Source organism: Geotrypetes seraphini, chromosome 4 (assembly GCF_902459505.1).
Source record: "Geotrypetes seraphini chromosome 4, aGeoSer1.1, whole genome shotgun sequence".
Taxonomy (NCBI): domain Eukaryota; kingdom Metazoa; phylum Chordata; class Amphibia; order Gymnophiona; family Dermophiidae; genus Geotrypetes; species Geotrypetes seraphini.
Window position 1 is genome coordinate 52,819,461 of NC_047087.1, and position 14,033 is coordinate 52,833,493.

Here is a 14,033-nt window from a genome sequence, read left to right on the forward strand (position 1 = left end):
TGGTTTGCTTGAAGGACCCTAGGTAAATGATGTTGCAATAGTCTAGCAAGCTTAAAATGGAAGATTGCACCAGTAAACGGAATGATGCTGCATCAAAGTACTTTCTGATGGTCCTTAGTTTCCACAGTGCCGAGAAGCCTTTTCTAACCAGTAACTCAGTGTGAACATCAAGAGTAAGGTAGCGGTCCAGCGTCACTCCAGAATTTTTATGGTGTCAGCAATAGGAAAGATCTTACCGTTTAAGGAAATTGAAGTATTTTTTATTTTGTCATTCGGACTCACCAGGAAGAATTTGTTTTTTTCTGAGTTGAGTTTGAGTTTGAATTCGGCCATCCATGATTCGATTTGCTTTAAAGTTAATGCCAGGTGATTCTTGGTCTCAGAAGTCAGGCTTGTTAGGGGAAGAATTATGGTGATGTCATCAGCATAGATATAAAATTTGACTTTTAAGCTTTGCAGTAGATTCCCCAAAGAGGCTAGGTAAATGTTGAATAGAGTGGGGGATAAGGGGAGCCCTGTGGGACTGCGCATGGGTTTACCAAGCTGGTGGATAGATTGTTATCGCTGTAGACTCGGTACGAACGTGTAGTCAAGAAACCTCAAAACCATTTTAACACATTGCCAGAGAGACCAATTGACTCCAAACAGTCAATTAGGATGGTATGATCAACTAAATCGAAAGCCCTACTCAAGTCTAGCTGCAGGATTAATGCGCTTGTGCCTTGGCTGAATAAGTTCAGGAGAGAATCTAGCAATGAAGCAATAACTGTTTCCGTGCTGAACCCGGATCGAAAACCTGATTGGTTGTCATGTAGTATGTTTTGTTTGTCCAGGTATGTTACTAAGTTCTGGTTTACCAAACCTTCCATCAGCTTAACAAAAAAGGGAATGCTCGCAATAGGTCTGTAATTCGATGTCAGCTTGATAGAATTAATGAAATTGCATAGTTTTAAGCTGCATTACATAGTTGCCCTTATGGAAGGATTAGGTTCTTACCTCATTAATCTTCTTTCTAGTAGAAATACATTCTATTCCTGAACATTCGGGTAGTCAGCTTCTCGCGAGAACTCTTGTAGGAAGCTTCATTTGCATTCTTTTTCTCCTCCTCCCATCCCTCTGGGCTGTCCTTCAACTCCTCAGTTCATAACAAAGCGGAGAGGAAACAGAAGAGGGAAGGGTATCAGGACTCTCCCCGAGAAACATGTCTGTTCTGCTCATATCATTAAACATATAACAGATAAACAAAACTTAACCATTTGCAATACAGAATAAGGTGAAGAATAAACAAGTCACCAACTGGAGTGCAACTTGCACTAAGAGTGTGGGAGTTTTGAATAGATATCCCCTAGATTCTTCAACATGGTAATTGCAGCCTCTACTCTTGTCAAGGCTGGACAAAATAAATAAATGTCTGAATAATCAGGCCTTATTGAGGCAGGAAGTAGGCGAATTCACAGCTGACAGGGTGGGCTTCAGGAACAGAGTGCATATCTACTAGAAAGAAAATTAACGAGGTAATAACCTAATCTTTCTTTCTAGTATGACAGACGCTCTATCCCTGAACATTCGGGACATAACAGAGCAGTCCCTCAAGCTTAGTGTGGGAGAGATGAGCCTGCTGCCAGAATCAAAAGATCCAAATGTGGAGTACTGTTTGGCCGTCGCATCTACTCTGTAAAAACCTCATGAATGTATACAGAGAAAGTGGCAGCTCTACAAATTCTTTTTTTTCCTGGGGGGGGGGGTTCCTCTGGGGAAACCACCTGAGGATTCCACCCATTAAGAAGCAACGCTTCTCGTGAAATGTGCCTTCACAGATATAAGCGGATGCTTCCCACTTCCGGTATAGACAGACAGAATGTCCATAAGGATCCCCCTTGAAATAGGTCACTTTTGAAGCCGGCAGGTGATATAGTGCAGGTGTGTCGAACTCAATCCTCAAAAGCCATAACCAAATCTGTTTTTCATGATTTCCACAATGAATATGCTGGAGATCTATTACATGGCAATGTAGGCATACAAATTGGTCTCATGCATTTCATTGCAGAAATCATGAAAATCTAACTTGGCAGCCAACTTCCCAAGATAAAGTTTAAGCTTCCCAGGACAAAGTTTAGGAACCCTTGATGTAGTAGATTAAGTTTTCAGATCATATGGCTTCCTCAGTTCAGATGACAAAAGGAATCTTTCATCAGCAGAGTAGAAATAAGAAAGAGAAAAATACAAGGGAGGAAGATAAATACTGTATATGCTCGAATATAAATCAAAATTTTTGGTCAAACAAATGGTCCAAAAATTGGGGTCTTGTTTTATATTTGGGTCAGCGCCCACCTCCATCCCTCCTCCCGGACCTCTTTTTGGTCTCCCCCAGGCCTGCCATAAGACCTAGTGGTCCAGCGGTGGGCCGGCTCAGGAGGGATCTCTCCCACCTCCTGTCCTGGCCAACTCTAACAACTCTCATCTCCCCGATTAGTAAAAAGCATACCTGGTGTTCCAGTTGTAAACCAGGGTACAAGCAATCCTTCTACACTGCTACCCTATGCAGAGCCGCTATCTGAATGGCAACCGCGAGTTCCTGCGAGAACCTGCGACAGCCCTTCAGATAGTGGCTCTGCAAAGGGCAGATGTGTAGGAAGATCGCTCCTGATCCAGTTCACCGCTGAACCACCAGGGATTTTAAAGGTTTGCTTTATACTATTCAGGAACATGGGAGAGAGGTGATAGTTGTTAGAGTCAGCCAGAACAGGAAGTGGGAAGGCTCCTTCCTATCCCAGCCCATCGCTGGACCACCAGGGCTTATGGCAGGCCCAGTGGAAATCTGCAAGGCATCAGGAGGGGGGACAGGGTGCAGAGCCTGACAGGGCAGGGAGGGAGCGAGGGTGAGAGTGCAGAGCCTGACAGGGCAGGGCACTTGAATATACCCCCCCCCCCCCAATTTATTTTCGAGTCAATCTTTTTTCATTCTTTTTGGAGGGGAAAAAGGTTACCTCGATTTATATTCAAATATATACGGTATATAAAAAAGGAATATAAAGGAAGCAATTTGTTGTATACACGATTACCCAAGAGGGATGATTTCCGAGTGGCAACATTGTAACACATTTCTAACATTCCTCTGTCACCTTCAAGTCATTTTTACTTTTTCTTTTTTAAGATAGCCATCATGTTCAACAGAAAATAGTGTTTCAACAGAATTAAATGCAAAGCCAGATATAGAAAATGGATACTCAGATGTGTGGTGCAGCAAACTGGGCAAATATTTCCAAGCAAACACGTCGACAGGGTAATTATCAAAGCCCTTTCTTTGGGGAAATGGGTTATTTGTGAATACGATCCATTCTCAACGTGGGTCAAAACGACATACCTTCCGCCCTGTCTGCAGAGATTCCTGGGGGCATGTTTAGGCTGGGGTATGGAAGTGGCACGCATAGGCAGTCTCAAACCTACATACATTTTCTCTTGGAAACGTTAACTGCATGAGCAACAGGCACAATCTCTGCAGGTACTTTTTCTCAGGGCAATAAGCAAAGCAAAAATATCGCCCTAATTCTAGAAATGCTGCTCAAAATTACACATGCTATTTAATTAATAAGTGATCCAGTTAGCACCAATAATTGGGTATAAATGATTATCAGTGCTGGTTGGCATTACTGGAACAGTAAGGGGGCGCAGGGGGTGGTCCGCCCCGGGCGCAGTCATTGTAAAGGGTACAGGCACCCATCCTCCTCTCCAGCCCCTCCTTCTCGACCCCCACAGCCGTGCACGCGCATCACTTCCCTTCCCTCGAACTTCTTCCATTTTTCCTGCGCGAGGAGCATTACGGACTTGCTGATCGCGTCAGTGTCGTCTCTCTCCGACGTCACTTCCGGGCCCCGCACCTAGGAAGTGACGTCAGAGGGACAGCCCAACACGACACAGGCAGCGAGTTCGTGCCGTTGCTCTCGCCTGTAAAATTAAAAAGGGACTGTTCTTTTATTTATATAACACTGTTCTTGTTTAAAAATCAATAAAGAATTATTTAAAAAAAAAGGGACGGGGAGGGAAGGGGGGCGGAGGAGGGGCGCCCCCACCCCTTGCTACGCCACTGGTTGGCATTAATTTAAATTTGTGAGCACGTCTTTAGGCTCTGGGATCCACGTGCAAATTTTACACGTGGATCTAAACAGGGGCCATGGCACGTGCAGATCAGGGGCGCTCCTAGAATTTGTGCACAGTGTTAACAGAATTCAAGGGATCTGCCCCTAATTTAGGTGCACGAATTTACATCAGGTTTCAGCTGGTGTAAATTCTCATGCCCAAAACTGGGCACGGAGCCCAGTGCCAACCGCTATTCTATAAACAGTGCCCAACTCTGAGTGCTGTTTATAGAACAGTATTTACCATTAATTTTTATTGCCACCAAAATTTAATAAAATTGAGTCCTACAAATCTAGCTTTGCTTTCATGCTAGTGGAAACCCTGGACTTAAAAAAAAAAAAAGAGTATCTTCTATCTTTGTAACAACGCAAGCAGTTTAATTATTATCCCCTTCATGTTTTTGTTCACCCCAAGGGAAAGAATGATGTACCTGAGGCCTTGAGGTTCCCTGAATGAATCTCAACTTAAGAGAAAAAGAAGCACCAAAAAAACCATTATGGAAATACTAGTGGACAAGTTTTCAGTTTCTCAGAAGAAAAGGGGGAAATGATATACAGTACGCAGCAACATTAAATATATATGTCAATGGTACGAAGCAAGTGTCACAAAAATACCTCTACAAAACTACCAGGAGGCAAAATGTGAAAACACTGACACCATCTTTTGATTTCTTGTGAGAATAACAGATATGCCAGATAGATTGCAAAACAAAAACTGGCAAAAAGATTGCAAAATTGTGTAGCTGGACAGACACATTACTACTGCCTTTCTTTAAACAGGGTTACAAGGCCAGGTGGTTCCCCTTCAGTTTTTAGCTCTTCTTTGACTGAACAGATGGGTGTTCCTGGCTTCAGTGCCATATTCACTTCTCACACAGATGAAGTTAAAAAATATATATATATAGGCAGCCAAAGTATGGCAAGGCCAATACTCTGTTAATTCAGGCTAAAATAAAGACTCCTGTATATACATAGACATAAACATAAATCTATTTCTTAGCCGCATTACCTTTAGGGCTCCTTTTACAAAGGTGCGCTAGCATTTTTAGCGCACGCACCGGTTTAGCGCACGCTACCCGAAAAACTACTGCCTGCTCAAGAGGAGGCGGTAGCGGCTAGTGTGCGTGGCATTTTAGCGCATGTTAAAACCGCTAACGTACCTTTGTAAAAGGAGCCCTTTGAGTTCTATGCGGTTTACAAGAATTAACTAAAAATTACTACAGATAATACTGGTTTGAATGGTCTTACATCGTCTTCTAAATCAATTGCAAGCAGCTCAGTGACTGGTATGCTGATGGTCCCTCGAGGAATTCCACTTCTCATCTCCCCTAGTTTTGTTCAGACTATATTTTACTGCATATCAAAGATTGTTCCATATATTTAATCATTCCGTTCAATGCTTTTATTATAAAGTTGTTTTTTTTAAAAATCCTCCCCAAACCCTGTTAAAACAAACACAATTACAGATTTTCATTTGCCATGCTGCTGCAGGACTTTTAGAAAGTGAGGAGGGAGAGAACGAAGGCCGCAGAATAAAATGATATTAACTACAAAATTACACTGTTAATTCTTTAATCTCACTTGAGGCTTCAAGCTGTTGCTATGTCCAATTACCCAGCTAACCAACTGTCAGAATTGCAAAACCAGTTTAACATTACCTCCAGGACAGTTGTGTGCCCTATGTTCAGTCAGGTCCGCCAGCGAATCAAAGTCCTGCTGACAGTTATCACAGGTGTAAATTGACTCTTCCTCCATGTCTTCATCTTCCTCGAGTCTCTCTTCCTGACTTGTCACACTGTTCCTGTCTTCCAGTCCCTGGCTGTCCTTTGGATCCTTCTCCTGCTCTCCTCCTAGGCCTCCTACTGACAGGAATAAGAACATGCCACAATAAGATTTGCCGGCTTCGCAGACAGAAAAAAGAAAAAGGTTTGCTTTAAGGAAATGACTCTGCACTTATTGGGACATAAGTAGCTTCTTTTTCAATTTCACTACAAGCTTGACACCTCCTAATCTATTAAATATATGATTTCTGACTTCAGTGACATGATCCAAGTCTAATTTTCACTGTGAATCTTCCAAAGATACCGACTTTTACTAGGCCAGAGCCACCAACTCTATGGGTGCTCGAGCACCCCCAATATTTTTGGGACCTCCCATAACCATAGACACACTATTACAATGGTCTTCATTGCAAAGCATACGAAGACCTTTTGGGCAGCTTGTGCAGCAGTCCGTGGTTCCATCCCTCCCCCTCGTGAGGATCCATCACTGCAGCCACTCTTTCACTCTTCAGGCCACCGGCAACATAAGTAAAGTAAACACACTGCCTTACGTAGCCCAGAAGTTTTCCCTCTGCTACTGTTTCCTGTCCCTGCTTAGGCGGGAAGCAATAGCAGAGAGAAAGCTTCCGGGCTGCCAAAGGCAGCGTGTTTACTTCACTCACGCTGCCGGTGGCCCAAAGAGTGCAAGAATAGCTGCCTTACCGGATCCCGTGGAGGGGAGAAATGTAGAGGTTTCGCTGGGGGATCGCAGGGGGGGGTGGTTATTAGAGAAATGCTGAACCGCGGGGATGGAGAGGAAAAAAAAAAAGAGAGAGAGATGCCAGACCTCCAGGGGAAGGAAGGGAAAGGGAAGGGGAGGACAGAGATGTCAGACCATGGTAGGGAGAGGGGAAGGTGAGAAGAGGAGATATCAGACCACAAAAGAAGGGAACAAGGGAAGGAGAGAAATGTCAGACTACTGGATGGAGAAGGAAGGAGGAGAGAGAGATAGGTGAGAGGGGGAAGAAAATGACAGGGAGACACCAGACCACAATGGGGAAGGAGAGGGAAAGAGATGCCAGACTGTGAGAAGGAGAGGAGAAAGATGTCAGACCACCAGAGAGGGAGAAGATACTACACTGGGATGGGAGGGTTGGGGAAGGAAAGATATGCAAGAAATGCTTTTTAAGAAAGGTGGAAATAGGGGACAAAAAAGAGGGAGGAGATGATGCACATGGATGGAGGAGAGGAGAGGGGAAGAGCAGAGAGAGGGAGATGATGCACGTGGATAGATGGGAAGGGAAGACATGGAACAGTAGATAGATTTGAGAAAGATGCAGAAAAATTGAAGAAACTTTAATATTAAAAGTTAATACTAAAGATGGATGTAGGGCAGAAGGTGAAGGAGAGAAAAATTGGAAATGGATAAGGCGGCCCTGGAAACACTGTTAAGAGCACAGACAGAAGGAAGTTCAACCAGAGATTGGGATAAGATGATTAGAAAAATAAAAATCATCAGACATCAAAGATAGGAATTTAGTAATTGAAATATGACAGTTTTGAAAATTAACATCCGCTGTTTATATTTTGCACCGGTCAGGAAGAAATACATTTGTTTCTATTTCTCTGGTGTTGTACTGCATGAGAAGTCTGGCATCTTAGGGTTTTGTTTGTATATATTAGGACTTTTAGCTTGTGGGCCTCTATTTGCATAGGGGTTATCTGTGTTCTGCATGTGTGATGAAGGACAGGTGTTCTCGTAGGAATGAATCTCGAGAAGCGTTATTGGCATCATGGCCCAAAATAGGAATATATATGGTGGCTTTCCTTCATCCCTTTTGGAACCAAAATGGCCCTTGCTTAAAAATTAGCAAAGACCACTGCACTCCTACTACTATAGTGGGGGGGGGGGGGGGTCAGCCCCTGGTGCAGCTCATCGGAGTTGCTCCAGTCCAGATTTTAGTCTCTCCATGCTGCAGCCTGCAAGCTTCGGGCCACCAGCAGTGTTAATGAGCTGAAGAAGGGAAGGGAAGGGAAGGGAGGAAGGAAGGGCCAGAGTATGGGAGAAGGTAGGAGACAGAGAAAGGGTGAAGCCAGAATGAATCATATAAAAAGGAAAGAGGGGATACAAGGCTGGATGGAAAGGTGAGAGGGTAGACAGTTTATGTAAAGAACAAAGAAAGAGGGAAGATGCAATTTGGAAGGAAGAGAGTGAAGAGAAAATGAGGAAAGCAGAAACCGGAGACCTCAAAGGTAAAAAAAAGAACATTTTCTCTTTTTATTCCTTTAAGATAAAGTAGTGGGAATTTGTATTTTTAATTTTTAGTTAGTGATGTAGCTGAGTGGGAATTTGGCGCTAAGGCCAATTATTGGTAGTCCTACCAACTACTGGAGTTGCCATTGAAGCCCACTCCACCTTATCTGAATCCATCTTGTCTTTTTTTTGGACACAGACTGTAAAAGTCTGCCTGGCACTGTCCTCTTGTTCCAATTACTGAAGTTTCCATCAAAACCCTCTCCAGCCCACCCTAACTGAATTGCCATACATGTCTTGGTTTTTGTCTCCACCACCTTTACAAAACTTCTACTTTTTCCATGCATAAAACCACATCCAATTATGCATATCCAATTGAATCCATATGCACCCTCTCACATACATCAAGCTAGCTATTTCCTTCAACTAGGGTCTTACATTCAAAGCATATGCGCTAGTATCTCCTACTCAATGATTAAATAAAAACAAGACAATTGGGTTCATAATCAAAACATCTGGATGTCCAAAAACCCGCCTAAGTCGGCACTTGGATGTCTTAATTGATAGGACATCCAAATGTCGATAATCAAAATCCTCGATATCTGGCGAGACACTTCTCCTGTTGTGCGTCCAGAGCTCAAAGGGACATTTTGGAAGGAGTGTTATGAGAGGTGTTTGGGCAGCCTTAGACTTAGAAGTCCTACAGGGATAATCAAATGTTTTAATAGACATCCTGAATGGAACTTGTACGTTTTGAGTTAGACCTGCTTTAAAAGGGTATGAATGTTAAAAAGGTACCCCAAGTGACCAGATAACCACTGCAGAAAGACCTACACACACTTCCCCAGTGCTCACTGACCCCCCCCCCCCACCCACCCACACACATACACACCCCACAGAGATCAGAATACAAAAGTACATACTTGGTATAGCAAAGCCTAATAGACCTACAAAAAGGTATCTTAAGTAGCCTGATGTGTGGGCTAATGAACCATAGAGAGGAGTAGTAAATCCAATAAGCCACTCTAACCATTACATTCATGGTGGAGAGGCCACCAAAACCCACCCAAAACCTTCTGTACTGCCATATAGGGACAGATAGGGAAATGCTTGAGTACCTGATTGTAAAAACCGCTTAGATAACCTTGATAGGCGGTATATAAAATCCTAATAAACTTGAAACTATATCTGCAGCCATAAGGGCTATTGGCGTGGAAGACAGGTAGATACTGTAGGTTTTAGGGGTGTTTTGGAGGGCTCACCATACACTAACGCAAGGTTCTGGTGAAATATGTACCTGGCACCCCCTAAGGGTGCATCTTTGCTCTGTGGGGATATCTGTGTGGCCAGTCCATTAAGATGCTCGTCCCTCCCATGTCCAAATGGGCTTGCTTTGGATGTTTTGAACATGGACATTTTTGTATTCAAAAATGACCAAAAAAGTTAGATGTCCTTCAGACCAAGACGTCCAAACAGGTCATTTTCAAAATTAATTTGGACATGTGGTAGTTTCAAAAATGGATGTTGCCCTGCCTCAGTATTTGGAAATCTTGCGGGATACTTAGACGCACTATCAAAAGTGCCCCTTTGTGTTTCTTCATTTATAGAGGCCTTGGTTAGTAATCTCAAAGGCCAAAAAGCAAGAGCAGTTTTACAATGACCAGCCCCTTCTCTGATTTTATTAAGGCTTGACTTATAAGAAGGTTTTCTATATCAGCAGTATTACTAGTCTAGACTACAGCAGACAACACTGTGGTGAATTCAGAACATAACTTGCACCTATACCTTATGGCCTTTCCTACAAGTTCCCTAAATGATTTATTTAACAGGTGTTGTATTTTAAAATATATTCACATACATCAGAGATGCCAAACAAAAACATGTTACTTTAGCCTTAGAGAAATAAAAGACACTTGCAAAATGTTGCAGTGATATAGCAGGCTGCCAAAAGTTAGAGAATAAAGCTGCACCAAGATGCCGGCCTTCCAAGGGGGTTCTGCTGCCATGATAAATTGAATAAAAGGATAGAAGAATTACTATGCAAGTGGCACAGGAGGTGACTGATTAGAGAAAAATTAAATAGAAACTTTTACTGTGAAATAATCATTTCCTATATTCTGTACAAATATGCTCACTGGTGTATTCAGGAATTAGTAGAGGAGCATACCATTGAGAAGGGGGCATATCTGTACCAAACTATTGTTACCAGGCAACCCTTGGATGGATTCGCTTAGTAATACATGGCAATACATTGTCTTACACGGGTTACATGAAGAAGCCAAAGTACGAAAAATGTTAGAACTGGAATTAAATGTTTGAATAAAGGAAGGCCAATTGATTTGTTAAGGTGTTTCAAATAGGAATGTTCTGTAAAGCTAGGATACTGGACCCATCCGGTGTCATTCTTTAGTGTTTATCTCAACCTCTGTCTGTTTACACCAGCATTCTTCAATGCAAGGCTTGAGGGTCAGTGTCTGTGTTTATTCATACTCTGATTCTTCCCTCTATCCTTATAAAATGACATGGGGATGGTTTCCCGTTTTAGAGTGATTACACTCTAAGAACTTAGAAAGTTCCAGTAGGCTGCACTGTGCATGCGCGAGTGCCTTCCCGCCCGACGGAGGCGCGCAGTCCCCAGTTTCTTAGTTTCCGCGGAGCTAAGAAGATGCATTTTTTTCAACAGCCGTTGAAATTTTTTCTTGCCTTCCCGCTCACGCGTTTTTTGTGTGGAAGTTTACTCTTCCTCGTTTTCTTTTTGGTTTATTGTTGTTTCTTTAAAAAAAAAAAAAATAAATAAAATCTTTCTTTTTTTGTTTTCTTCGCCTCGCCCCGGCAGGGCCTGTTGACACAATCGAAGCCTCCGCCTTCGATTTAGCGGAGGCCGTGTTCACCTTCATGCCCCCGCAGCCGGGATTCAAGAAGTGTCAGCGGTGTGCGCAGCCCATCTCTTTGACCGACCCCCACAATTGGTGCCTTCAGTGCCAGGTTCCGGATCATAACGCTTCCTCTTTCACCCATTGCACTTCTCTTAAAAAGCGCACCTTGAAGAACCGGCAAATACAACAAAGACTTCTCTTCGGTGCCAGGATGGAACCATCGACATCCACTCCGACGTCGGCTGCCCCCTCTAAATCGGCACCGACTCTCTCGACACCGCCCGAACTTCCTCTGGTGTCGCATCCCCAGGTAAGCCGGCTAAGAAGCCTTCCTCTTCCCTGGAGCGCCCTCCGGCCGATCCTCCAGTGAGCCCAGTCCTGCTGGCCTTGAGGCGCCCCCGTAAACGCTCCGCTTCTATTTAGGTGAGTGCCACATCATTGGCCTCCTCATCTCCTGAGCGTCGAGCGGCACCACAGGTACCGAAGAAAAAGAAAGCGATACCGGTGCCTTCCTTGGATGACCGCATTGCGGCTATCCTCCAGGTCCAGCTTCAGGAGCAATTGCAACAGCTTCTTCCTGCTCTGCTGGCACCGAACCTTCCAGTCCAGGTCCAATCTGAGCATACGGTACCGTTGGTTGCCCAACCACTGTTGTCGGCGTCGACACTCTCGGCACCGATTCACACTGCCTCCGCTTCCATGCCTGTTTTATCAGCGGAACCCAGAACCTTGCATCATGCGGTGCAGACGGTCTCCGAATCGGCACCGTCTCCCGATCCCGCTAGCCTGCCTCCATGCGCTCCGGTAAGTCGGTACGCAAATCTCAGCATGCTGAACCTTCGACTCCAATTTCTCGAGGTCGAGATTCTCAGGTACGTGACCCTGACTTGTGGGACGACTCTGAAGAACCTGTGGGTATCGATGAGGTAGTTTCCTCTGATGAGGAAGATCCTTCTCTACAGGAGCCGACTAGTAAGCCGGATCATAGAAACATAGAAAGATGACGGCAGAAAAGGGCTATAGCCCATCAAGTCTGCCCACTCTACTGTCCCACCCCATCAAGTCAGAGTGCTGCTCGACCAACGTAGAGATCCCATGTGGATGTCCCATTTATTCTTAAAGTCGAGCACGCTAGTGGTCTGTTCCAGTGATCCACCATCCTTTCTGTAAAGAAATACTTCCTGGTGTCCTCCTTTACTAAATTCTTGAAAGAAATGTCCGACTCCCTCTCCATACCTTTAGAGTCTGACTCCAAAAAATCTCAGGCTTTACTTGAAGCCCTGGATTTTGATCAACCACCAAAGGAGTTCCTCAAGTTACCCCTGCATGACATTCTGCGGGAAACTTTTTACAAAAACTTGGAGACTCCTTTAACGATTCCAGGAGGAAAAAGGGGGAAAAATGGTTGATAAATATAAATCGAGGTTAGAAATTTGGGTTATCATGGTAAGCCAATCTATAAAGACTGGTCACCCTTCCTCCCCATCAGCTATTTCATAAGTCACTAAACAAATACAAATATCAAGACCCCTACATAGCAAAACACAACTACAAGCAACCACAAACTTAAATAAATGTATACAAAATCCAAACTTAAACTTCAAGTAGCCATATGCAGTTTAACACCAGAGAAAGAGAAACAGCACTCTACACTTTGGAAAATAAAAAAGAAAGCAGTGTAAATCTACAGTCAAACTGCATTTTCGGTTCATGAAATTAAAAATAAATTTTTTTTCTACCTTTGTTGTCTGGCCCTTTTATTCATGTTTATTCCAGTTTCCAGTTTCTGCTTTCTTCTATCTTTTCTTAATTTTCTTTCCAGGGTCTTCAAACCATCTGCCTCGTCTCTCCTTCACTTCCTCATCTACATCCATCTCTGACTTTAACCTTTTCCTTTCAGTTTTCCTCCATTTATTTTTCTGCATCTCTATCTGCTTCTATTTACAGCTTTCCATCTCCCTCATCCTATTATTCTCCAGTTTTTTTGCTAATTTTTGTCTCTCTCCCCTTCCACAATCCTCTCTTTTCCCCCCCTTTATTTTCACTGTTCTAACCAGTATCTACTGCCATGCCTCCTCCATCCAGCATATCTTCTCCTCTTTCTCCTCCAACACCTCATATCTCTCTCTCTCTGCCTCTCTCCATCCAAGATCTATCCCCATCACTTTCCCTTTGCCACTTCCAACACTACCTACCTGGGGCTCTGGCTGTGGAGAATGGAGTCACAGGTCCGGGGCAAGCCCATGTGAGGCAGGCAGCTGATTCCTCCAGGCAGCGGGTCCAGGTCTCGATCCCACTAAACTGGCTGGCAATGATGAAGCCAGATGCCACGGAGGCCTTCCCTCTTGCCAAATCACTATAGGCTCTGCCAGTCTCGATCCTGCCCCTCAAAATCAAGAAGTAACTTCAGAGGAAGGGGGATGGTATTGAGACCAGCACAGCTTACACTGACTTGGCAAGAGAGAAGGTCCCTGCGGCATCTGGCTTCATCATTGCCAATCAATTTAGTGGGACCAAGACCGAAGGCAGAGCTGATCGCAATCCAGAGCTGATCGCAATCCAGATGTTCCACTGACTCCTCACTCCTCCCTCCTCCCAGTGACCAGTAAATAGCATGGATGACTGCTGCGGCCTTCCAGTGGGAGAAATCGGCTGCCTGCCCCGCATGTCGGACCTGCCCTTGACCCACGACTCCAATCCCCACAGCCAGACCCCTAATAGGTTTAAATTTTGATATTTTTAAAAACTAGTTAGAGAATTATTCAAGTGTAGGTTTGAAAATAAACCGAGACCCCCATAGAAACCAAAACCCCCATTTTTGGGATTTGGTCTATTTGCCATTCTGTCAATGCTTGTGTAAAAGGACAGAGGTTGAGATAAACACTAAAGAATGACACCGGATGGGTCCAGTATCCTAGCTTTACAGAACATTCCTATTTGAAACACCCTAACAAATCAATTGGCCTTCCTTTATTCAAACATTTAATTCCAGTTCTAGCATTTTCCT

At 43.9% G+C, this 14,033-nt stretch overlaps 1 protein-coding gene across 7 annotated transcripts in view; it reads right to left on the minus strand.

Annotated features, from left to right (window-relative positions):
• Window positions 1-14,033, minus strand: part of ZNF423 (zinc finger protein 423) — a 715,192-nt gene that overhangs the window by 468,816 nt on the left and 232,343 nt on the right. For 3 of the 7 annotated variants that reach the window (XM_033941101.1, XM_033941106.1, XM_033941104.1), the window contains one exon: window positions 5,795-5,998. The exons of 2 other annotated variants lie outside the window; for them this stretch is intronic. In XM_033941101.1, coding sequence (XP_033796992.1) covers window positions 5,795-5,998 — 204 coding nt within the window. The remainder of the gene's footprint in view (window positions 1-5,794; window positions 5,999-14,033) is intronic. 2 more of the 7 variants (XM_033941102.1, XM_033941105.1) reach the window with 1 other exon arrangement.